The sequence below is a fragment of the Gavia stellata genome, chromosome 22 (assembly GCF_030936135.1).
Source record: "Gavia stellata isolate bGavSte3 chromosome 22, bGavSte3.hap2, whole genome shotgun sequence".
Taxonomy (NCBI): Eukaryota; Metazoa; Chordata; class Aves; order Gaviiformes; family Gaviidae; genus Gavia; species Gavia stellata.
The window spans coordinates 10,200,657-10,226,632 of NC_082615.1; the positions used below are offsets into that span (position 1 = coordinate 10,200,657).

The following is a 25,976-nucleotide window of genomic DNA, read 5'->3' on the forward strand; positions in this document are numbered from 1 at the left end:
TTTGTTTTGTGTTATTTTTTTAAACGAATGCAACCGAGAAAAACATGGGCTGCAAAGATTAGACCCAGGTCCAAACCAGATCCATGTTAGTGGTTTATCATACTATAGAGAAAAAGGATAGGTATGGAGTTCCATACTGGACAAACTGGACACAAGTACGACTTCAAATCTCTCCTAAAATCAAAGGAATAAGGATTATACATAACAGGATTTTCAGGTACAGACTCACTGACCTGGGTGTAGTATATCCACCCACTCAAGACCTATATTTGGCATCATCCAAAATAACTGTGATGGGCAATCATTCCTTGAAGAACCATCACACCAAACTAACCAACAAGCATCAGAACTTTTAAAGGGGAAAAGCAATTTAGCGAAGAATAAAGAGTATTTGTGCCTCTACCAATAGAAGCACTTAGTAAAGTACTGAATCTCTAAACAGTTATTCAAGTTTTTAGAGAGCCCAGAGCTTGTTCTTCTGTCAGGCCCTCATTGCAGTGTAGCATCCAAGTGAGCTATAAATTAGCTGGCTCCAAGACTGGTAGCAGTCCAGCTGCTGCAGCACAGGGAGTTCAGCACAAGCTGCAAGATCATGTCAAAGTACATACATGGCTGGCCAAGCTGTGCTGAGCTCTGTTCTGCCACAGTAGAGTGTTACTGATAACCAAGTTAGCTAGTTTAAGGCAAGCTTAGGTATTTCTACATCCTACTAGCATCACAGTAGTTACTGCACTGTAGAAATGTACTTCCTCAGCTGTAGCTTCCCCTTTTATTTCCTCAGAGCATGATGAATTGGAGGCTAGAAAGGCAAAATTGCATTAGCAGGAGAAATTAAAGATGGGAACCTAGGTCAGCGGTTTCTAGAGCCACTTTCCTATGAGAATTTTTATTTGTAATTTTTTCCATTAAATGCTTTAGGAACATCTCTATTGTTCCCCCTGAGGAAATAAACTTTGAAAAGAAGAGCCTGGCAAACTCATAAATAAGTGCTGCAGAGCTTTTGAAACATTTGCAACATCTTCCATCTTGTCTTGTTTTCTTCTCCCAGCTGATCTTTGAGATGACTGTTCTAAGTAGCATCAGGATGCCCTTGTATTCTCTGTTGGCAACAAGACCAAAACAGAAAAAAAAAAGGTATGAGCATAAATGTCCCCCTGCCCTCTCCTATTCTTTTTGATCAATACAAAAACTTTAAATATAGTAACATATTCCTTACAGCACTGTACAAGTGAGCTAATAAATACTCACAGTTCCCTGGGGAGATATTAGTATTATCTTCATCAGATAAAAAAGGAAATAAGACAGTGGGAGATTTAAGTTAACAATTACAGGCTAGACTGCAATACTGTTAATCACCAACATCTGCAACTGGGCTCTTACTGATAAAAGTTGGATACTTATGGGAACTGCTGGCATTCAACAAATCTGAAAGTCACATCCCTTATTTACTAGTAGATGCTCAGCTGCCACAACTGGGCCCCCATCTTCAGTCCCACAAGAACGAAAACCTTTTCCTAAGAAGCACTTGGGCATCTCAACAGTGAGCAGTGCAGCGTTCAACTTTTAGACACCATGTTTCTACAAGAATCTGCTCCTTTGAATAGGCTAGCTATTCAGTACACAGCAGGGACATAGAAACCTGGCACTGAGACCCACAAAAGGTGGTGTGCAGATAGAGAAGTCCTCTGTGCTAGCCAATGGGAAAGGGCAAAGAGAGATTCCAAACTTCATTGTCTTTACATTATATGACAGAAATAATTCTGCCCACTGAGGATTCACAACCGTCAAGTCTTTCCTGACACCAGTTGCCAAAGCAATTCTTCCTCCAACAAATATCTGCTAAGAGTACGCGGTGGCCTCTAACCTAATAGTTTAGTCTGTCAGCACCGAGGCGCCTAATTCCTTTCGTGGACTTACCCCCAAAGGATTTGCCCCATGAGTCAGAGGCAGGAATTCCTGGTTTATAATTCAATGTTTATTTCAGAGTATCACCTTGTTTTTCATATCCTGACTGCCTGAAATCCCCCCCAATTTTAAATGGACACATCCTTCATCTTCATTTCCTGTCTGAAACTACCCTGCCACGTTACTGTGCACAGTTAAACACACACCAGGTCCCCCTTCGGAGCTGGCTATGTTGTGCTGGCAATGTGAAGCGATTCCTTTACCACTGAGAATTTATAAAATACTTTCGGGATCACTTGAGTAAGATGAGAAAGTAGCTGAAAAAAACACAGAAATTCCTCCGAATAGATTTAAATTGTACAGGTTTCTGTCTCAGAGGGTACATTCTGAGGTTGAGGCAGCTAAAAGTACACTATGTCCTGACTGAGGCTGCCAGTCCTCATGTACCCCTAGGACAGAATTGAACAAACAAACAAACACACACATCTAAGAGGTAATAGGGGAGGAGGAGATATGAAGTCAGAATGTACTGCTGAGGTAAATTTGACACAATACCAATTAGTATTTGGCGAAGTGGCTATCTCATTGTTAAGATATTTCCTTCAATATGTTTTCAGAAACTGGGACCATTAAATAACTTAGAAAGATTGCCAGCTCTGATTTCAGGAAGGAAACCTCCTCCCAGTTCCTCTCTAAGTAATTCATTTCTTTTGCAAATACTTCCTATGGATGGCATTTAAGATACAAATTTCTGAAACAGAGGAGAAAAAGGGAAGCAACCCCCAACCCAAAATTTCAGGTTCATTTCTAAATGGCCTAAAAGTCCAAGACATTCAGGTTCAAGGTACTCTGGACTGCAAATCAGTCAGAACCTGTACTGCAACTGAGCCTTCATACAATTCAAATAATTCAAACCTTAACTGATTGTTTTTCTAACGCACCACCTTTCTTGACAGAATACAAACGCTTTCAATGCTTCTGTGTAACACAACACTTATTGTCAGTACACAGTGTTTACTAAAGCCCTGAGCTCAATTTTGTAATGGTCTCTTAGTGAAGATGAAGCAAAATTCCTAAATATCCATGCTGGATTACATTTATTCTGACAGAAACTATGTAGGGGCAAATGCACAACAGCAGGGCTAGCACTCATTAAAATTATTTGCTTCATCTTTCTTTTCCACAGTGCACTACTCTGATTTGCCTGTGACTTCTGGAAGATCAATGCAGAACTGAGTCAATTAACAGAGTTTATCTGAGGGGTGGAACCCACATAGTTATTTGAGTTTAGAGAGTGATCTGATGTCGAATCTCCACCATCATTACTGAAAGAAAAAGGTTGCATGTCCTCCTGTCTCTGAAAACATAGCTCTTAGCTCTCTGCTTTGGTGCCCTTTGTCCCACACTTCTGGAATACGTATTACTTCCTAAACAGAGTCAGATTCTACAAGTTTTTTGACAGGTCACTATAGCTAAGTAATCCATCTGGCATTTCATGTGATTAAGATGCCAGCTGACCAGCCTAGCTCCTGAAGGTGTCCTTTCACTCACAAATTAAGAGAGTAGCAGATCGAAAGCAACTTCGTCTCTGAGCCAAATACTTCATTTGGCTATAAAGAAGCAGAACAGCTGGGGAGGAAGTTTAAGCCACTTGATCACTTTATAAGGAGCATTTTCCTTTTCATGAGTAGGATCAACAACTCCTCATTTGGACCAAACCTCTGAGGTACATCACAGTTCAGCATTGTGTGAAAATGAGCTACAGAAAAAAAACAGTTGCAAGAAAATGATGATAGAAAGTGCTTTAGTAGCTCCCTGCCTCTTCTGTACTCATCTATGTTGCCCGAAAAGTGCTCAGAGGCAAATAGGGGGGATGGAAAAATCTATAAAGAAATTTATCTGTCCAGTCCAACTTTAGGTAACTTAGCTGGAGAGTTCAAAAGAGGGATGGTGCTGCTTTTTGTCACAGGCTTTATTGGGAATAGAAGTGGGAATTTAAGAAGCAGAAGATGGGGGACCTGGTTTTTTGCTATGTCCTTTGAAGCACTAATAATTCAAAAAAGAAATAGTTACTATGTTAAGTACATGAACAGTATCTAAGGAGGGGACAATGTCACAGATGTGAACTGAGTAAGGCTACTAGGAAAACTCAAGTAAGATGTGCAAGTGTTATAAAGCTGACTTTTCTTTCGGGTGTTTCTGAAAATGGGATTAGTTTTACAAAGTAACTAGTTTTATTACTCTCCTACTGTTAACAGGAGTTTGTACAGACAACACACAGAAAACACTGCTCTCAGCTGACACTTTTCGCCCTTGAATCTAACATTACTTCATAGATTATCTGGTTTAGCAAGATTTAATAGCCCAACTAATTATGATGAAAGTGATTCACATGGGGTCATCAGTGTATTTTCACTGAAGCAGCCTCATTATACTTCCATGGAGAGATTTTTTTACTCAATTTTGGCCACAGGAAAAGAAAACAAAAAAATCTTCATAAAACTTTAGCCTTTCATCCAATGTCCATTATAAATGATGGGGGCGGGACAAAAACTCCTCCATGAGCTTACACCAGATGTCTATCACAGCCACTCTTGACCCTTTTGCGTCGGACAGGGACAAACTTTCTTCTGCATGATTCTCCAAGGAGTGCCTGGTGTAACCCAGAGGAGGGTTCAGCTCAATTTATTTTTAGAAAATTAAGAGAAAAGAATAAAAACAAACCTTTAAACTAAGAGAGACAATGATACTATAAACCCTACTGGCCTGTTAATATATGTCTGTTTATTGTAACACAATCTGTGACCTTCAGCGCACTGCCAGTGTCTGTAAATAATACAATGGGCTGCTTTTTTATCCCATGGGGATGTGAGTGCTGATGGAGCCTTTCAAAACTCAAATGGATGCCATAAGCTGACGTAGACTGTGCTATTGTGATTCTTATTTATGAGTCTTTCTCTGTCTCTTTTTTTCAAGTACAAGTTCCAAAGTCACAAAGTGGATGGCAGAAAAAACACCCTGTCTGCCTGGTTTGAGGTTGGATTAGATAGCTTATCTAACATTCATAAAAGTACTCCTGCAATGTATGTTCCCTGCCTCTTAGATCTCTTAAGATTAGAATAACAGCTCATTCAAGACATTCATTCTTTAAAAAATAAAAAAATCCCTATTTTTTCATTGGCTACTTAGCCCTATAAAGGTATTCACCGCTTACAGAACCTTCACAGAATTCTTTAGCTGAGATCCTCCATATATGGATGGTATATGCTGTGTTTGAATATTGTGTTCAATTTTGGGTCCCTCACTACAAGGAGGACATTGAGGTGCTGGAGCGTGTCCAGAGAAGGGCGACGGAGCTGGTGAGGGGTCTGGAGCACAAGTCTGATGAGGAGCGGCTGAGGAAGCTGGGGGTGTTCCATCTGGAGAAGAGGAGGCTGAGGGGAGACCTTATCACTCTCTACAACTACCTGAAAGGGGCTTGTGGTGAGGTGGGTGTTGGTCTCTTCTCCCAAGTGACTAGCAACAGGACAAGAGGAAACGGCCTCAAGTTGCACCAGGGGAGGTTTAGGCTGGATATTAGGAAAAATTTCTTTACTGCGAGAGTGGTGAAGCATTGGAACAGGCTGCCCAGGGAGGTGGTGGAGTCACCATCACTGGAGGCGTTCAAGGAACATGTGGACGTGGCACTGTGGGACATGGTTTAGTGGGCATGGTGGGGCTGGGTTGATGGTTGGACTTGATCTTACAGGTCTTTTCCAACCTTAGTGATTCTGTGGTACTATCCTCACACCTCTTGGTTAGAGCAGGATAACTGTGACATATCTACGTACTCTGAGGTAAAAAATTGCTTGCCTTTAAAATTTCTTATAAGGTCTCAGTTTTCACCACCAGCTCTTAGAGTCATCCCACTTGCTATACCAGTGGATGAAAATGAATCCAGAAGGAAACAGTCACAGATCAGCCATTCCTTCGTAGTTTAACTCTTCATTTCACATCTTAGGAAGGACCTCACTTCTCTGGATATTCCAATCACGGAATATATGTGTGTGCATATGAGCAGGCACACCCCGAGGAGATTCACTGGCACTAAACACCCTATGGATTTTATAGATGGAACTGGAACAACAGCTCTGTCCCCAGTGATACATTAACCAGCTTAGCAGGTTTTCATATGCAAATCTTGAGTGCCTCAGTTCCATCAGGAACCTGAAGCAAGCAGCAACCATCCCCAACCTTGTGCCATTCTGACAGCATGAATATTTGTGGCACATATCCAAAGCTGTGCAGGTGTTCAACACAAATTCTTGGAAGATCAGTATTTGTCACCTACCTCCTATACCAGCACTACCAAATACCAGTCTGTTGCATGGACTTTTAAAGCTGAGCATTCTATAAATGTAGTACTGAAAGCCTGATTAGTAAGAATATATATATGAACGGATTGCCCAGTAGCTGTCCAGTAAAGGTCCTGAACAATAAATAAACAATTAAAATGTAGCAATACTTGAACGCTATCTTACTAGATACACAATAATCTCAATCCAATTTCCCTATATTTAACTGCTTACATAAAATGTATACTTACAGAATGCCTGTTTTCCACAGAATCTGAAAAATAAAATGTATAAATTATGAAAACACACATTGCAGAGTGATGAGTTCTATGTTCCAGAAAATAGACTTCTGTGTTTAATCTAACTTTTTTTGTTTGCCTTATAAATATGTAGAATTGCTACCTACAACTAAGGCTCACACTCTGGTCCTAAGAAGGTTCCAAGCACTAGCTTAATTCAAGTATATGGGTGGGACCAGACATTTCAAAGACCATGTTGAACAGTACATGTTTGACAGTTTTCCTGATTCTGGTTTAGAGCAGAAGCCTCTACTGAGGGCACAAGCTGTTACTGGACAAAAAAGAGTCTTCCTTTTAGAGGCAAGTTCTCATGAGCATTATACTTCCTCTTCCAATTCCTTGCCAGGAAAATAACATACTGCAGAAATCCGGTATAGGATACAATTTTCAGAGCCAAATAAGATCCTGCAAAGACACCTGAAATTTTATTAATAAAAAGATGCTTGTTCCCAATGAAAGTCTGAGAGCCAGCGCGCTCTTTCTGTTTAGGATCAGTGAACTTCAAGATGAGATCTTAGGGTTTTTTTTTTAAAAGTGGATTTAGCTATTAAGAAGTTTCACAGAATACCTTCAAATACTAAAAGATAAACGTTTCTTCTCCCTCTGAAAGGGTGATTCACACAGGAGAATCTAACTTTGCAGATAATGCTAAAGTCTCTTTTTCTCTCTCCTTTATGATTACATCCATGTATATTTGTGGTGCAGTTAAGCTTGTACAGTTTCTACCATCTACATTTTTATTACATTAGGATTGTGGTGCTGCTTTCAGTGAAGCAGAATCATGAACACATTATACAATCAGGTGGCAATTTCCGGAACACAGAGAGACTACCTGAATGTCACTGGCACTGTACACTATGAGTTTTCTCCAAGACTACCCAGAACTTTTAGCCTAGGAAAAGGATTAAAACCCGAGGTGACTACAGCACCTTATACCAGTGCATACACTTAATTTCAGTATACAATTCATCTCAATGTTTGGCAAGACTGATCCCTGTATGTTTAGCCCGTTTGATAAGAAACAAAATAAAAAGTTACATGGGAACCACATAAAAGCTTTTTGTGTCCTGAAAGCTGACAGAAGTGAACAAAAACACTGCTGACCCTGTGCTACATCAAAGCTTGACTTTAAGTGGACAAAACTGTATGTAAGGTTTATGAAGTGAAGTATTAACGAGCTGTAGTTTAGTCCACTGTGACAACGTATTGTGCTTACAGGAAGGAGGAAATGAGAAATTTTGTATAAATTCCAAACTTCAAACAATGGGATGTTTGCTACCCCAAAGCTACTAGGTTACAATAACAGATATCCCGCCTTCTTGTTATCTGTCACCCAGATTCAAAATAGGGTAGCTTTCTAGCTAAGTATCATATCTCTACCAGGAGTATGTCATAATCTGTGTCCTTTGAAAGTTCTGCTGGAAGTCTATAGGTTTTCTAAAAGGTACCAATCAGGTAAGCCTGCATGTACCCTCTAATGAAAGCACAATGATACGGTGCTTTTGCTGAGTCTTTGCTAGGTCAATCTTGTCACAATCATTTTATTTCATTCCTGTTAAAAATACGAAGTGTTTTTTACTTGAAACACACTGATCTTACTGTGATGAAAGAGAACAGAGAGATTTTCAAATGACACCTGGCTTTCCCTTACTAACAAAACCAGGGAAATGAGATATGCTGGATTCTAGTCATATACAGAAAAACTGGTCAAGCTTCCATAGCAGGACAAACAAGAAGCTGCATATTTTGTGAAAGGAATCAGAGCTGAAGGTCTGGTGATGGTGATTTCTAAAAGACTCCCAAGTCTAATAAAGGTAGGTGTTTTTATGCATTTCTGATGGATTTAAACTCTTGCTATTGCTTTTAGTTGGTGGGGTTTTAAGTTCAAAGAACACATTTTTACAAAGGAATACATTAATGGCAGGAATTTAAGATGCTGTCATCCTCACCTGCTCTGCCCTTTCTCATTGCTAGAGGTTATGGAGAAGATAATATATGCCTGAACAGTTGCAATTCACAATCCATCTCAAACCCATCATCTCCAACACCGGTGAAAGCTAAGATGCTAGATTATCAACTGAAGGTGCTGAACTGCAGACACATACTACATTCTGCCAAGCCTTTTATTGGAGCAGTAGTTTCTAACAGAGAATCTTGGCAGGCAGCTTGGGAACAGATCTTACACAGGGGCACACATGCAATTCAGCTTTGCATTTTAGGTTCAAGCAAGGTCAGAAGCTCCCTGCATATTTGTGTCTTACTGAAACCATCTGGCTTTGCCTAATTTTTGGCTGAAGCTGTTGTAAGCATTTGGCTCTGGAATCACTGTCTCACAGATCCAAGCTTTGGTCTAGAACATGTCTTGAAACCAAACATCCAAAGAGTTTTTATTTTGGAGAAGAGACAGGTTATTTGCATGATTTCAGACTGCATGAAACTAGCATGTGCTCATAAGGCCTGAGTTTTGAATAACATAATGAATCCCCAGACCCTGTGAGTTTTCTCTATGCTGGAAAAGGTGTTCAGTGGGAAATTCTGGCTAAGTACAGAGGTGTTAAGCCTGAGGCTCAGTAGCAGGAAAGTATTTGAGCAGATTTCCTGATTGCTAGAACTGATTTCTAATAGTTTGTTCCAAACCACTGAATGCAATGGGGATTTCTCATGCCTCTTTCCACTGGGATATATTTATTTTTCCATAGTACATTGTTGGTTGCAATAGGATTTTTAGAATTTCCTGTCTCGCCACTGCAGTTGCTTCCAAATGACCAATTCATTTTTCCAGACTTAGCAGCATAAAGGCTGGCTCTGCATTTTGTTCACTAGATTTTCATTTTCCTAATAAGAAATTAGGAATAGTTATCTTGCAGTAAGCCACCGTGAGTTCAATTCAGCGCACATCAAGATCAAAAGCCTATCCCTGGCTTCTGTGAGCTTTGGATCTGGTACAGAGCAAAGGCAGAATTCACTGAAGGAACAAGAATGTACTAATATGCTGTCTTCCACAAGAAGTGCCCTGAAAAATTGTAAGGAGATCTGTGAACTGGAGTTGGTTCTAGTCTTCTCAGCAATAAGAACAGAACTGTGCTACCCCAAGAACTGGGATCAATATTGAGGGAAGGGGTGGAGCTGAGGCAAAGAACCAGTTTGGAGATGCTTGGATTTCCTACCCCTACTGCCTCTTGGGAGGATGAAAGGTGTGATGGAAGTAAATCATGCATCTAAAAGAGCCTCCACCCACCCAGCTGAACTTATTATCTGACACATCCTGACCCCTCCCTCAGAAAGAGCATCAGCTGCCAGCCTGGCCTGTTGGGACTCCAGTACAGGCAAAGTAGGCAGCAGAGCCACAGTCATTTTATCATTCTTGGCAGTCTGTTGATTTAGACAATTGCCTGTTTTGCCTATGTTTCGGACTGTCTCAGCTCCTTCTGAACAAAAAGCAACAGCTCTGGGACTGGCCTGGATATTCCTGACTCCTAACATACTTGGTCTTTTCATAGAGCAACCAGAGAAAGCAGTATTTTAAGGAAATCAGTTCATCCTGATAGGCGTGAAGGACTTTTAGACAAAGGTGTTATTGACCTGACTGGTACTAATTGTAACCATTCCCCAAATTCCGATTTGGATGTAAGCTTGAAGCTTTAGATATTTTATGTATAATACTAAAGTAACAGCCTATTGCTCTAGAAAACGTTTTAAATCAACACCCGGGTGAACTCCCTGAACACTAAATCTCCTTCCTCTGAATTAAACTAACTTTTCAATAACAATGCAAGGACAACTTCATCTCTTTGAGTTGCTTTCAGGGACAATGCTAGTGATCAGCATTCTCCTTAAAACTCTCATTATATCAGAGGAAATCTAGTGTCCAACTAAAGAGACCAACACTATCTATTTACAGTACTATTACTTGACTTTCAATCAAAATACACCTGACTAGACTTGAATTTTGCAAATGACCTGCTTTTCCTACTGTTAACGGGTTAACTGTAGTTAACCACATGCAGGTCTTCTGGGATTTGAAATGTGCGTTTGACAGTTTGTTTCTGTCTCTCTTTAATGTAACACCTCTTTAGGCCTGGCAGTCAGAATAAAGAAAGCACCACAGCAGATAGGATGGGAAGTCTTACCTTAGTGTGATGGAGACACCAAAACAATAGTAACAGGAGGTAACATAGGCAATACCAGGAAAATAAAAAGAAAAGGACTAATGGCAGATGCTCAGCACACTGCCAAAGGCCTGGGGCTTGGAAAAGGTCAGAGCATTATCTACATTATGGATTCATGATTTGGGATAAGGACAAGCAATAGATCTAGAACTCAAAATGCAAGAGAAGTTGGTTGCGACATGGCATCTGCCTTACTGGGGACAGCAGTGAGAGCCATCAGAAAAATGAAGAGGAAAAATATTTTAGCTCAGTCACAAAGAATTGCATGAGACATAACAACTACTCTTCAGCTTCCTCTCTAGTGGACAGTTTCTGGAATGCACAGACAACTCCTTGAAAAGACAAAATTGCTTATGAAGTACTCAGTTCTAATTAAACAAACCCAAACCACAATAGTTACCTACAAACAAATAATAATAAAATGTTACATAGGTCTTCAGTGTTAAATCTGTCAAACATCAATTCCCAAATTCATGTAATTTCCCCAGAGGACACATTTTTCTGAACCATTAACTTCCTGAAGTAGGGTTGTACTCTTGGTCATTTGCTTGAAAATCTCAAAGAATATTCAAACATAGTGAAGATCATAATGGTAAACCAACTTCTGCACCCACTAGTAATGTTCAACATCTTTCACAATTGACCTTTAATAGACTTATATTGAAGTACTTAAGAAGATAGATCTATTTCCTAGGGATCCTCCACTGCATTTATACTTTGCCACCTTGCAAGCACACAGCCTATCAAAAATCAAAGTAAATGTTACGTTTAAATAGACTGTAACATAGCTATCCAAAGCAACTGCATAGTTATGTGATGCACTGCTTATCTAATTGAAACACTTTTCCTGTGTATCAGTCAGGAAAAACAGACGTGATTAAAACAATAAACTGTTACTATGTTTCCAAGAATAACTGAAACTGTAGAATGTTATGCATAAAAGAGCAGGTGGACTGCAAGATTAAAGGGGCGTTTGCATATCATCTGGCTAATTCAGCTCAGTCTTTCAATCATATCTCATTTTATTGCAGTTCCCACTTCATGGCAAGTACAGTCTTATAAGTGCTTTGAATTATAGCTCTGCTGTACCAACCTTGAGTTTATACTACAACTCACAAAACATCCTTCTAGTAGACAACGCTTTCCGTTATGTCAAAAATAGGAATGGTGAAAGATGTAATAATCAGATTCACACCTTGGCAGAAAGCAAGCGAGGTGTTACACAATCAGCTTTTGCAGCTTGTTACAGGTCCAATTCACACTCACTGGAAAACGTTTCAGAACATTAGTGGCCCTTGGGTTCAATCCTAAAATGAGCTGTTTTTTTCTCATGATGCTGCCAGGTGATCCTACATGAAGTGCCTAGCCCTGTTCTTTAGCGTAAAGGACTTTTCACTGCAAAGCTGTGAAAAATGAGTACAACATATAGACTCAGCACCAAGCCAGGAGTCAGGATTCTGAAATTCTGTTCCCAGTGTTGTCACTCTCTAAACACATTGCCTTAAACAAATGACCTAATCTCTCTGTTTATTCAGCTGTAAAATGGAGATAAAAATTGCCTTATAAGTCCTCACAAGGGAAAATTAAGTAATGTTTTCTAAAGTACTTGGAGACCTTCACATGAAAGATTCCCTAGAAACAGAATACTGTGTTGGAGCAGGTGGGAAATCCCTTATAAAATAGAAAAAATAGCAAATTAAAACACAACGATCAAAAATTAAAAATGGCACACAACAAAGCCGCTTGGTAACATGGATGGGGACAAAACCTGAACAATTTACAGCCCTAATATTTACAAATCTAGACTTCCCAACACAAAGAGAAGAAAGGAAATCCTTTCTGATTTAGTCTTTGACAAACTACGAAGAAACGCTTTTAACCTACTGTCTCTGAACACATTACTCACAGAAAATTTATATATATTAATTGCCAGTAAGCTGCTAATGCCCACACAAAAAAGTCTGTGTTACAGGAGGTGGAAGGGTAGAGCGGCTGGCACATACAATCTGAGACGATTTTTGATGGTGCTTAAGAAAAACAACCCAGCCTACTGAAGGTATTATATTGATTTAAAGGTTTTTAGAATTTGTTGTTGGAGGCTTTATAGATATTTGCTGGGGTTATATCCAAAACCAGTATAATATTTTATAACACATGGCAAACTTGCTCAACTAAGAGGAAAAGTGTTAGCAGTTAAACTTCATTAGCAGTTTGAGATAACACAACATAGCATCCTAATCCCTAACAGGGCACGTTCAGCTCCAGATTCAGATCTAGATGTACGGCCCAACTACTTAGCAGATACAGTGCAAATGTCTGATGAAGTAGGCGTTACAAATATCAGTCTCACTGCATTAAATATCATTGGTTTATGAGAAACCATGAAGGTGTTATACAATTTATCAACACCTGTGATTTCATAGCTGCCCTTTGGTATGTTCCTATGTGACTTGGATCTCTTTTTATGGCATTTATCTTCTAAACTATTCAGTCACAAATTTATCCCTAATCTCTACACAAATGCTTCCTTTATGTGTTTAATTTTTCACTAGCTTACTTACCATTATTAGCTTTTCTGATTTCACTATAAACTGTTTCAGTCCCCTTCTGTACAGGAGCTGGAAAATGTATTGGCACAGAATCAATTTAGTTTCTTTTTTCTGTTTGCCTTATGAAAAAGCTCCTTAAACAAACAGAACACACTGTTTTACTTTCAGAGGAAATAGTTACATAAGCAGCAATGAGCCTGTGGAGTCTGTATGAAAAAGCAACTGCACCCCCTCCCCCAAACCCAGACTGTAAGGTTCTGAGAGGGAGATGTCTCTCCCTTTATATAAAAATGACGATGAAAATAGGCTTCCCTTTCTAAATTTGACTTTAACGTTTTAATAATCTTCTCAACTTAAATTGATACTGCTTTAATTTTACAGAGACATCTACCACTAGGGAAGGGTTTCTCTGGATCACTTTGAAGAGCTTCTTCAATTTGTTCTAAGGATTTGGGGATCCTAGACCTGAGGAGATCTGTCATTTGGAAGACTAACTACACCCCCTTTTGGCAACTAACCTGATTAAATCTTACGGGCACAAAAATAATCTAATTTGCTGTTCTTTGTGAAATGTCTCAGAAGAATATTTGCAGATTTCACACTGCACAGCTTCTATTTAGGTGCTATCCGGGAAAGGTCTCCTCTCAGTACCTCAGCGTGGTGGACTCTTCCATTAGTGCACTGAGATCAGGTGGACATAGCAGGTGGAAAGACAGAAAGTAAGGAGAAAAAGCAGACAGAGAAGATTTGTGCCTTCAAGGACACAGCTGGGATACAAATGCAATGTTAGTCTTAGACACACATTTTTCAGCCCCTTAGGTTTACAAATAAGACCCTATAAACCTCTGCTCTTATATCAGATGATAGGTAAAAATGAAGAGCTTTTTGCTTTCTGTCTGGCATCTGTGAAAACCTATCCACAGAGTTTTGATACCAAACTACAGACACACCCCAGTAGAGAAAGGGCAAATCCTTGTCTAAAAGTCTGAAAATAACAAGAACTCTGTTTCTCTGCAGTCAGTGTAAACAGAGCTCTGGCTAGTAGAAAATGAGAACAATTTCCTTGATTTTTTGCATGGCTGTATGTTAAGAATCCCTGGGTAACCATAGTAAAGCAAAGTGCTCCAGAATTCTGTGCATTTAAAACCACCTTCTTCATTTGGTATAAAGGCCTATGCAGGCAGGGTCTAGGAGCTTGCTGTTCAAAGATCTCAAAGCATTTTAGAAACATTCATTCATTTCAGTTAAACTGAGTCTTTTAGAGAACGTCAGTATTCTACCAATATCATCTCCAATTTCTGTGGATCTTCAATAAACCAAGAAGTTAGATTTTTCTACTTAAAGTTAAAAACAAATAAAAAATGGTTGTTCCCTCTCTGCAAGAAACTGGAAAGAAAAATCACATTTCTGGATACAAAGTCCTGTACTTTAGCTATAAAAAGAAAATAATTAAAGAATTCAGACATATTGATCTGCAGCCAGACTCAGAATCAGGACTGTTACTGTTCTGCATCACTCTGAAGAACCTAAGTGTCTCTGGCACCACGTTCTAATTTCCCAAATCTAATTTAATTTTTTAAAATTCTGTTAAGCATCCTTTAAATGTTGGGAGCTAACACAACAGAATTGAGTTGCAAAACTGCTATTAATTTCAACAACAGTAGGAGTTACACTTCACTGAGTGCCTAATCACAGCTTTCACACTTGCAGTTTTGGCATGAACTTTCTTTGCAAAATAGTCTGAAGATCTTGAAGCACATTTCATATGCTTATGGACTACTGCTTAAATGATCAATTCAATTTCCAGTGAAGTAAGAAGTAATCTTCTCAGAATTTTAATGAGAGGTAGCTCATTTCATTTGGAACACGTTTTTTTTTAGCAGATTACAGTCCTAAATCTACTCCTGTTGAGTCTGTGGAAAGACTTGGTGGGAGGCATTTCCTTAGCTTGCTTTTTTTTTTTCAGACCCTTTTCATTAAATTGTGATATAATGCCACTGCCCATGTTATTTTCTTTGTTAATCTTCCAAAAGCCATCTCAGCACCGAAAAAATGTACTAGGAGAAATTACTTGGATGATTTGACATTTTGTTCCCACTAACTTTATAATGTTGCCACCCTGCAGATAACTAACCAGCTATAAAAGTAAAAGAAGGAGGATGTTCTTACTCAGCTGTGATTAGTGTTTTCTCCCTTCTCACTTTAGGGATATTTCCTGATCTTTCTTTAGCACTGGCCTTTGGTTTTGCTCAGATTAACAATCACTTTGTCATCTTTTTGCACAACTAAGCTTTAGAAAAGATAAGCACTATATTTTTGTCAAACATATGATCTCCATAAGTATTCAATTTAATCATTCTCTAGAACTACCACCTCTTTAAATATCAAATTAACATTCCACTATGACTACCCTAAATAAGAGCTGGACTGTGTAGCTCCACCTCTACCTCATATTTGTCTAGCCTCTTCACCCCTACTTCAAAAAGTAGGTATCAAGTTATTCCCACATGGAAGTTTCAAAATAAAGCAGTGAAGCTTTGTTTCTGGAAAGCTTACCGCTATCAGTAACACTGTAATGAACCCTGTTTTTTGCTCCTCACACAGAAGCATAGTATACGTGAAGTTCTTGATGCACTAACCTATTCACCATTATACTGTGTTTAAAAGTATTTTAGAAATGACCAGCTAGTGCAGACATGGCTGCAAAATCAGGCTGAAACCACTGTCTTCAATTGTAAGTGGTTCTTTACTGTCAAAGACAAGATGTACATCCTTCTACAATTATGTAAACTTGTTTTGAGGTTGCATTCAATTAGTCCTGATTCCCAAAACTGACACAAAGGCTACTGTTATAGCGTAGATACTGCAGTATTTATTTCAGTAGTCTTTCACAATACACAAAATAGGATTATTCGGATCCCGAGATGAACATTAGTATTGACACTGACAACAGCGGCAGGAAGAACTAATGATTGGGAAGATAAATTAATTTGAAGTTAGTCCTGAGAGATCAAAGAAATCTGGAGTTCCTCAAAAGGCAGAAGGAATCGGACTCTACATGCAGCCTGCTGTATGAGATATGCATGCCCAGAGAAAAGGTAAGCGTGACATACTTTGTCTTCATTCAGAAAATAGGCGGAATCAAAAGAGATGCGATAGGGATTTGGAGCTAGGTGATAATCTGAAAGGTCTGTTCCCTAAGAAGGATTGGTCATAACCCACAGAGAGACATGAAAGAATATTATGTTTTGAAACAAAACTTGTACAACAACATCAACGTGACAGAAATATCCGTGGCAGTCCTATGGCTGAATTATTTTTGTGGGTGTACATGATTATTACAAGGATATATAAAGAAACTTGGCTTTGCTTCTCTTTTCCCAAGAATAAATCTCATCCTGTTCTCATTGTGATAGGCAGCACAGAGCTGAAAGAATCTTGCAACTTGGTTTCATACAACTCCTTCCATTTAAGTAGCATGCTCAAGATACTCTGAAAGATTAACAGATTAAATAACTTGCAGTGCTGTTGCCATTTATGTAACCAAAGCATGCATTTGCTAAGAATTGACTGGGTGAATGTCCTGGGTGCAACAAAAGAAATAGATTAGGGAGCTATCATATCTCAATATATTTGAAGCATAGTTCAGTCTTATAGAATCAATGTCATACATTGTCATACATTGTCATACATTGTCATACATTGGTCTGTAACATGAGACAGCATTCAGTTAAAATAATCTGATCTCATTTACACACTCTTTTAAAGATTATTTTGCAGTTTGCAGTTTAATGGGGTTCAGTCTAAATAGCACAGATACTACCTTATTACTCAGTCTGGTATACTGGAAGTGTTATATATCAGGAATGGGATGAAAAGGCTATTTTTAGAGATGCTGATCTTGCATTCAATAGGGCTTTTAATTTAAATAATCATACACTAGCATATCTTTACCATTCTATACCATTGTATTGTGTAGTGCATGCTCAGAAACAATTGGAACAATTAAGTATTAGCCCTATTCTGAAAAAGGGTACAACAGCTACAGTATCTCAGTGCAGAATTTAGCAGAGGTGGATAAATAGCATGCTTAGAACACAGGGAAAACTCCGTGATGAATGATACCAGCAAGTGAAAACACAGAAAGAATAGGAGGACTGCCTGTTTGGGAGAGCTTTGCTGCCAAGCTTGAAGAGTGAGCACTTTTGCCCAAACATCTGTATTACTAACTAAACAATCATGCCTTTGGTCTCTGAAGTGCGTGAGTGGTCCTTCCTACCAGGAAAAATCAAATGTATCCATTTCTTCCTCAGGCTGCTTCTCATTCAGCTAAAGCAAAGAAGCTAGACCATAGCATAAACATCTCTCGTGGGTTTTATTCACTCTTAGCTACTTGAAAATTTTTGTAAATTTCTGAAAGATTTAACAACTTTCAACACAAGAGCATAATGATATCACAGTTCTCCAGGTGACATAGAATGATTGAAGTGTCCATTTGGGTGTTGGAAATAAATTTCAGTGGATATTTTTCCTTCAAGGTTGCAGAGACATGCACCTTACCCTCTTGCAATGAGGTCTGGTTACTGTTACCATAGAACTACAAGTAGGAGGCCAAAGTTATCTAGGCATCAATATTCTCACTTCTCTGTTTAACATGCCACAAAATCCAGGATGGTCTCCAGGCCTCTCCAGACTGAGAGACTAAATCTCTGCTGGTGTCTCTTCCCTCTCTATCACAAGTGAATTACAGCTTTGAACCTTCAAGCAGTTCCTTTTTAAAGGAGGAAATTCCACTGCTTTCTGTTCTCTCCATTATTCTACCCTGTGGCTAACCTCAAATGTCTGTCAGTGAATTGGGACTCTATAGCATGAAGATTCACAGCAGGCTGCCTTCTGCTCAGTGCCACAGCTCCAGCTGGGAGCCCTGCTCTGCACAGACCTCATGTGGATGGGAAGGGCAAGTGCATGAGAGGATCCCAGGGAAGAAGGGCTGCAATGAACAACAGCATGGTTGCCACAGCATCATCTAGATTAAGGAGCGCTACTGGCATGAAACTGTCGTGCACACAAAACACAACCTGCTCTTACATTCACAGGTGCCGATATCAGACCAGTGTCAGGGAGTAGCAACATGCCCAGAGTTGCTCCCAAAACATAACCATAGAGGCCAGACAGTTTATTACCTCTGTGAGGATCAAGCGTTGATACTTCAACTTCAGTGTACTCCACCTCAGCACTCTCAAGGTCAGGTCCTGCCCCAAAAATATCAAGAAGATGTTTCTGTGTAGGACTGCATGCTTCATTTGAGGTGTGGACCTGATCCTGCTACCACTGAAATTAGTGGACAAGTCCTCATTGACTTTGATAGGTGCAGGATCAGGCCCTACTTATGGCAGATGTGAGTTACTCTGTTAAGAGTTGTAAGGCCAACCCATTCCTAAGGGTCATCCCAATCTGAAAGGCAGTAGACCAACTCAAGCCAGATTTCTGAAACTGTGGGATGTGCAAATTGTGCCTAAACCTCTTCCTTTCAATTTAACACCTTCAAAAGTGGCACAACACAAATGGAGTAGGGAATTATCCGAGATTATCCCATATTCCTGCTCCAGCTCCAGTTCTTCGCTCTTCTATTTCTCTCCCTGCCATTACTTTTTCCTCCTTTTCTATGGCTGCTATGGCAGGACACTTCCCATTCTCCACTTTCCTTACATTTAAAGCCTTCCCTAAGTCTTTCACAGCCTCCCTCATCACCTCTCCTACTCTCAATTTCTGCTTTACCAATAAGCAATTTCAGCCCTTTTGTGTTGCCCTTCAAGCTCTCCTTAGAACATCTACAATGGTAATCCATCTTCCTCCTCAAAATGCTTCTCTGCTACAATGCCCACAGAAAGCCTGACAACAATTAGACACCTGATTTACTGAGACTACTGTCTGACAAGTACTGGCTACAACAGACACAAGAAACAACTGTTGCTTTCTACTCTGTCTTTTCCTTAGGGTGGAGATGGTTTTCTACTAGATTTCTGTAAAAGTTGGAAGGAACCACAACAGTCATACAGTCTGGAATCCTGCAGAACCACTTGTGGATTTTTTAGAACAGAAAAAGATCTAAAGATTAGTACAGCAAAGTTTTGAGCAGCCTTCCAATAGCATTGGTGAGAGAAGAAAAAAAAAAAAAAAGGCTGAACAAAACGAAAAACAGTGTTTAAGGTGGCATATTAGTTAATAACAAAGTTTAAATTACATGCTTCCTACAATAGCAGTGATTCTGAATGATCAATACTGCCTTATGTTCCTATGTTTCTGCTGTCTGTATGTTTGTTTTGCATGAGAATGTCTCTCTAGTTCTAATTTGACTTATTCAGGCCATAATGGAATAACTTCCATGCACCAACTATAAGCTCCTTCCTTTTGCTTGCTGAAGTAAAAGCTATTGTCACACAAATGCAGAATAGATACTGTTATTTTTAGAGGTATATGAATAATAGACTTGTTTTTCACATCTAGTAGAGAGATCTGCAATAGCCTGGTTGGTTTTAATGAAGCTGCCCAATCTGCAGTAGGTAAGGACTGAACCCATTTATTTCCAGCACACATGCTGATCATTGGACCAGAGCCCAATTCACCTGAAACAGGTAGGACACAATGGAAAAAACAGGAGTCACTGAGCTAGAGTTTCCAAAGGTTGTTTCCCAGTCTTCCTGTGAAATTAACTTACTGCAGCACCTTTCTCTTAGTTCTGTGGTACAATGCTGCCCTGCACACTCAGAATTGCATCAAAGAATTATCGATTAGAAATTCCTGTCACCTATGTTGCACACAAGCTTATGCAGGCATCTAGTTCCATGCTCTGGATTAATTTTAGCTTAACTTTGATCTTTCGTTACACTAGATGCCTTTCTATCTTTCAACTCATGGTCCAATAGGCAACCAAGTCAAAATGTACTATAAGCCATCAGAAATTGCATCTAATCCATGCGAATACTTTCACATCAATATAAAACATAAATACATGGGACAAAGTATGCTTTCAGATGGCAATACCCACATATTTAAGTACTATTCTTCAACTAAATATCTTAAAAACACCAATCTAGAATAATACAATGTGCTAGATGATGCAGTACTTGATGACGTTTTAATGAATACATATATATATAGCCCACATGGTGTCTCAAGGTATTTGGCAGGTTATTTTATTCAGAATTCATAGCAGATTATTTTTAGGTTTAATGCTTAAATATTTCAAGATCTGTAGAAATGAAGAAAGGACAGAGAAGTAAAAGAAGCAGAAGTCTGCAGAAAATATTTTTTTTAAAAAGTTCTAAATATTTGTTGTACAGAACTTAAAATTTTGAGTCCAAGTTTTATTTTTATACCATCCTTCATTAGCTAGCCTGGAATACAGCACAACTAATTACACTTCATAATGCAGTTGGTAAATGGTAAATATCATTCTCATTTTGCATATAATGGAAAAGAACTAAGCTCAACAAGAGAAAGAATCTTCCCCACTGTCAAAGAGAAAAAGGAAAGGACTGGACCTATCAAATCCTGACTACTATCATTAGAAAACATCACAAATTTCAATCATAGAATAATTTTTAAATCTATTGTTAAAGTATGAAATTACCTTTACTCTCATCTGTTGATTTCATGTGATTTTCACTATCTTCAATGTAACCTGATCCTAAAATATTAAAGGAAAAGTTGAGCTGGCAAAATATTTATTATAGCCAATCAAATAAATTAGTTACACAGCTGCAACTCCTATTGTCATAATGTTTATTTACATATGAGAAATTCTACTTCTAGATTCATGCCTAAGACATTCATATAACACAGGTGGGAAGAATGTGGCTTTTTAAATGATCAGCTAAAAACCACCCAAGGGGTAACTTAGTTTGTATCAGGTGCTCTAAACAACGTGTCCACATGTCTTTGTTAAGTGCATTGAGATCCTGGAATGAAAGGTGCCCAGTCATGGCAAGTTAACATCGCTACGCTGTGGCCACATCACGGGACCATGTGCCACCACTCCAATTTCCTCTCTGAAATAATTTTCTTGCAGCTGTGTCAAAACTATCAAAAACAGAAAGTAATTTTCTTTTACCATGATTTCTTCATCTGTAATATTGTTAACTGATTGCCTGGTAGAAGTGTCTGAGCAGACTTATAAACCAATCTTTGTATAAGACATGCTCATAAAAAAACTGTACAAAGACAAAATGATAGAAGATACTTGGGATAATGTTATTGGTATTCCTGTGTATTCCCAAAACACTGGGCCCTATCCAAACAACAACTATGTAAGTCCAAAACTTTAAATAAATGTTTAATTAAGCCAACTCACTGATAGTCTTACAGCAAAATATTCTACCTGAATAGTAGTCTCCATCATTGTGCTGTCTTGTCAGTTTTTCACTTGTCAAGTTTGTAGCCAAGGCAGAACTGAAAAGCAAGCCAATAAAAGTTGATGTAATTATCCAAAACCAGTCAATAAAAACAACAACGTGATGATATGCAAAGATCTGTCATCGTCTATGCGGACTACGACACATTCTTAACTATTGAAGTTAATGAAAATTTTGCCTTTGTCTTTAAGAGAAGCACAAACAAACTTTAAGGTCAAAAATGTTCCCTCTTGCACTACTTTTCTTTAAGACCTCTGTATTTTTAATTCCATATGTAAATGCATTCAAATGCAGGCCTGACATTCTTCTATTTCTCTTAGCTGGCCTTTTTTTTTCTATTTTTAGAGTATTTCCTCATCCTGTTTTTGTGTTAGCAGGTGGTACATGAAGCACAACCATCTATTGTCTGCAGGTGTGTGCCATAATAAACTATATTCATATGGTGGAAGGCCTGCAGCCCTTTGAACAGAAATACTTCACCATTACCATAAAGCAAGCCATCTTACCTAGACATCTCCATGGATGGTCCTTTAGCTTGGCAGAGAAAAATAAAAGCATCTATTAATAGATTGCATAAGAATTTAAAAGAAAAATCAAAACAAAAATATAGCGATTATCTACCCAAGTCAGAATAATTTCTGGCTATCACAAAATTAATTACCTGGTGTCTTACATCCTGTTTATCACCCAGGTCCCTTAAACGTCTCTTTCACAGAGAACCTAAGATCCCAAACCCCAGACTTTAGCCTGGCCAGTTTAAGCAGTCAGGAACATCCAGATACTCGAAATTTTCCCAAATATTTTGCAATGTACTGCATATCACAGGATAAACCAGATTTACTTATTTTCTGAAAGAACAAGATCTCAAAGAATACTTTAATGATAAAATACCAATCCCAAAGCGAAATTGTGGGGAGAAAAAAAACCAACCCCACAACCTCATAATATTAAATTTGTTTCATGAGGACTACAGAAGTACCTTAATTACACCTGAGCTGGGATCCCAAATCAAATTGTCATAGCTCTATAAGGGATCAAAAAACTTCTCAGGCCCTGTCTGCCTCTACATTGCACAGGACTGAATTCCAGACCTAGAACTGCATCAGAACAGTGCAATTCCGGCCTATCTCAAATAACCTTTACTTCATTAGTGCCTCGCCAGCACCATTAGTTAGATGCTCCCATTCTGCCCAATATACTTGGAAAGCTTCAGCACACCTGCAGCTTAATTTGGCCCACCCAGCATTTTTAAGTAGATTTTTAATTTTTTAAAACTCTATTTAGTCATCTCCTGAAGCCTCACCCCCACAAGCCTTTGCTTCTGAAACAACTCCAAGTTTAACTGTCATGCATTTGTCACCAAACAAATAGAAGGGAACCATCATTACCCTTTTTCTTCTTACACAAAAACCACCATAAAGTGAGAGTTACTGCTCCTGCAATAGGTATTAGGACAAATGCAGCAATGACTCCTTTCTGCCACGCCGCTAAGATGACTGGAAACAAGAAAGACATGTTTAAGAGAGTGCAGTGACAGGTCATCATTACCAACTTCTGCAGTTCCTGACCTTTCATTTTACTACAAATTGCCCTTCTTACATACTGGGGAAGAACTTTAAGGAGACTTGCATGCAAAGTTCGCTAGTGAGCCTCTCCCTTGTGACCGAAAATTCAGTACAGCAACGGGTTGCTTTTAGCTTGCAGCTGGCTCCTTTGGCTTTTGAACATCCCTTAAACCTTCCTATGTAAGTTAAACAATCTCTGTTTATAAATGGATCTCTCTGTTTAACTTCTGACAGTGGTGGAACAAAAACAAGTAAGGGAGTTATACTTAGTAACATCCCAGATAACATGACCTCACCTGTCATGATGACATAGAATGCAGCTTATCATAAAAGTTAGCTTACCACTGATGGTTATTGGACGGCTTTTCACATCCACATTAGCTCGATTAGAAGCTATGCAGTAATATGTCCCTGTGTCCTGCCTGTTCATTGCTTCCTTGCGCCACATGACTCTGTCTGCATTTTCACTTTTTTCAAATAGAAGAACTTCACGATCAGTTTTTCTAAAAATCCTGAAGTGGATTGGCCAAGATCCTTCTTTCACAGAGCAGAGAAAAGCAGTTTCCCTGCCATCTTCCACTTCTCCATATGGAATACTGCCCAAGCTGGCATTCTTGATAGGTACTACAGAGGAAGGCACAAAGAAAATAAATATTAGCACTATTAGAAATAACTTTGATGATAAAATATTGTATTATAGAAATACTTGCTTTAATGCTTAGTTAAACAGAGACTGAATGCATAGTATTAATCTTTCTGAACAGTCTCTGCGAGACAGCATCCTCTAGTAAGTATTTTCATACACCCAGAAATAGAGAGGGCACTATAAAGAACCAAAGCAGACACAGGAGGAAACTATGTCCATTCCACAGAAGTCAGTCAGCCTCTTTTCTTAAACTCCTTTGGATGCCCCTCAGGCCCCAACCTACAAATTATTTAATTTACAGACATAATACACTCAGCAGTTCGATAGTGTAAATAATCACAGTTCAATTTATGTAGCTATGCTTTCATAGTTATGTAGAGTTAAGCTATTTTATGCTAACTGTATATCTTTCTTGTAACATTTAATATACAATAGTGAATATCAGCAGATAATGGATCAAGTTCTTCAAAGACAGAAGCAAGTCCCACATTTTAATGGTTACAGAATATAGCAAACACAATGAGAGAAGTTAATTTGCATTTGAACAAGTTGTAAGAATATGCATAGCCAAAATACAGGGTTTAGGTTTGCTGTTTTACAAATTAAGTATATTAGCATATACAGAGCTAGTGTAGGAGCAGATGAGCATCAGCACTTATAATTACACAGGGAAAAAAAATGTACGTACATTCTGTGATGCAAGGCATGTAGAATGTTAGTAGCTTCACAAAATGTTTTGCTAAAATCAATAAACAAAATTTCTCTGGAAAATTTATAAATTTGTCTGGGGCAGGGTCATGGATAACACAAGGCAAATGTAAAGGAGGCAACACTGGTACAGAAGCAGGAGGAAACCAAATCTGATACGAAAAGATGCTAGTCATGAAAGCTGTATTTGTATTAGATAGGAAGCAGAAAGCAGATCTAGATATAAGACATGGGTTACTATGACTGATCCCATGGTAGAGAGGATTGCTCTATAAAACATCTGGTACAGACAGACAGGACAGAATACAGAGAATTCAAAGCCTCCACCTCAGGAGTGGTGGACTGCAGAATATTGGCTCACCAGACTCCAAAATGTGACTTTCTATTCAGAACTTCCAAACAGTCTCACAATATATCCTGAACCACTGCTCTAACAGCTGGGATACACTGGTTCCAGCAAAGAAATACCCCCTTGTTAACGGACTAAATTACGCTTTGTATTTGTTTATGTTATTTGCTATTTCAAATTACCTTGACTTCAAATCTCACTGTATAAATCCTTTCAGAGTTTTATTATTCAGCTTCTCTCTAGTGTTAGCAAAGCATATCAAGGTGGAACTGATGAACTTAAGGTACAGTCCTACTTCTATAGTCTAGGCAAATGCAAATACTGTATTGAAAGACCTGTTTGGGGGCTCAGAGAGTGGAGGGCATGTCCTTCAACTATGCAATAATCCAACTGACTCAGAAGAAATGCAACAATTCTGGATGTATCTGTTCTAGTCATATACAACTCAGTGTCAAAACTCAGAGAGAAACCAGCCTGTTAACTACAAATTTATCTTATTAAAACCAAGATAATTTGGGTTCAAGACGGGACACAAAACTCAAAACTCCTTGGTAGAGAGAGATACTCTCTTCTTTTCAATAGGTCGGGAATAGACTTCTGCTCTGGTCCTGGTCTACTTTGCTGTAATCAGGTTAGGTAAATCTAAACTACTGCTGATATATTCAAGAAAAGTAGCAAGGAGCCAAGGATATGGGTTAAAATGGCTCTGTAACTGCATTCTCCATCACCAATTCCCTTACTTACAGTCCCAAAGAACTCTATTTTTTTCCCCAATGGCTGTATGTGGTTACTATCTGGTCAAATGACGTTGACAAAGGTGTCAACAACATGCATAGGATACACAGCTCTACTTATCTTTCATCGCATATTGCTGAACCACTACCAAAATAGTCACATTTTTTGACATTAGACTGACGAAACTGACCAACTCTGAACCAAGTAAGGTAGAGATGACACTACTGAGCAGACAAACGTTCTGAAGATATTGCAGGCAAATTATTATTTCCTTTAATAAAAGGTCAATACCTACAATTAGTT

The 25,976-nt window shown here is 38.7% G+C and overlaps 1 protein-coding gene across 6 annotated transcripts in view; it reads right to left on the reverse strand.

Annotated features, from left to right (window-relative positions):
- Positions 1–1,023: 1,023 nt before the first annotated feature.
- PECAM1 (platelet and endothelial cell adhesion molecule 1) overlaps positions 1,024–25,976 on the reverse strand; it is a 35,323-nt gene continuing 10,370 nt past the window's right edge. For 2 of the 6 annotated variants that reach the window (XM_059828240.1, XM_009807398.2), the window contains exons 8-16: positions 23,578–23,859; positions 23,059–23,166; positions 22,177–22,204; positions 21,637–21,707; positions 20,890–20,946; positions 18,440–18,508; positions 13,269–13,325; positions 6,491–6,513; positions 1,024–1,099 (exon numbers count right to left, since the gene is read on the reverse strand). In XM_059828240.1, the coding sequence (XP_059684223.1) occupies positions 1,070–1,099; positions 6,491–6,513; positions 13,269–13,325; positions 18,440–18,508; positions 20,890–20,946; positions 21,637–21,707; positions 22,177–22,204; positions 23,059–23,166; positions 23,578–23,859 (725 nt within the window). In that variant the 3' untranslated portion in view covers positions 1,024–1,069. Of the gene's footprint in view, positions 1,100–6,490; positions 6,514–13,268; positions 13,326–16,626; positions 16,749–18,439; positions 18,509–20,889; positions 20,947–21,636; positions 21,708–22,176; positions 22,205–23,058; positions 23,167–23,577; positions 23,860–25,976 lie in introns of those variants that run through there. The other 4 variants (XM_059828242.1, XM_059828241.1, XM_059828243.1 and 1 more) reach the window with 4 other exon arrangements.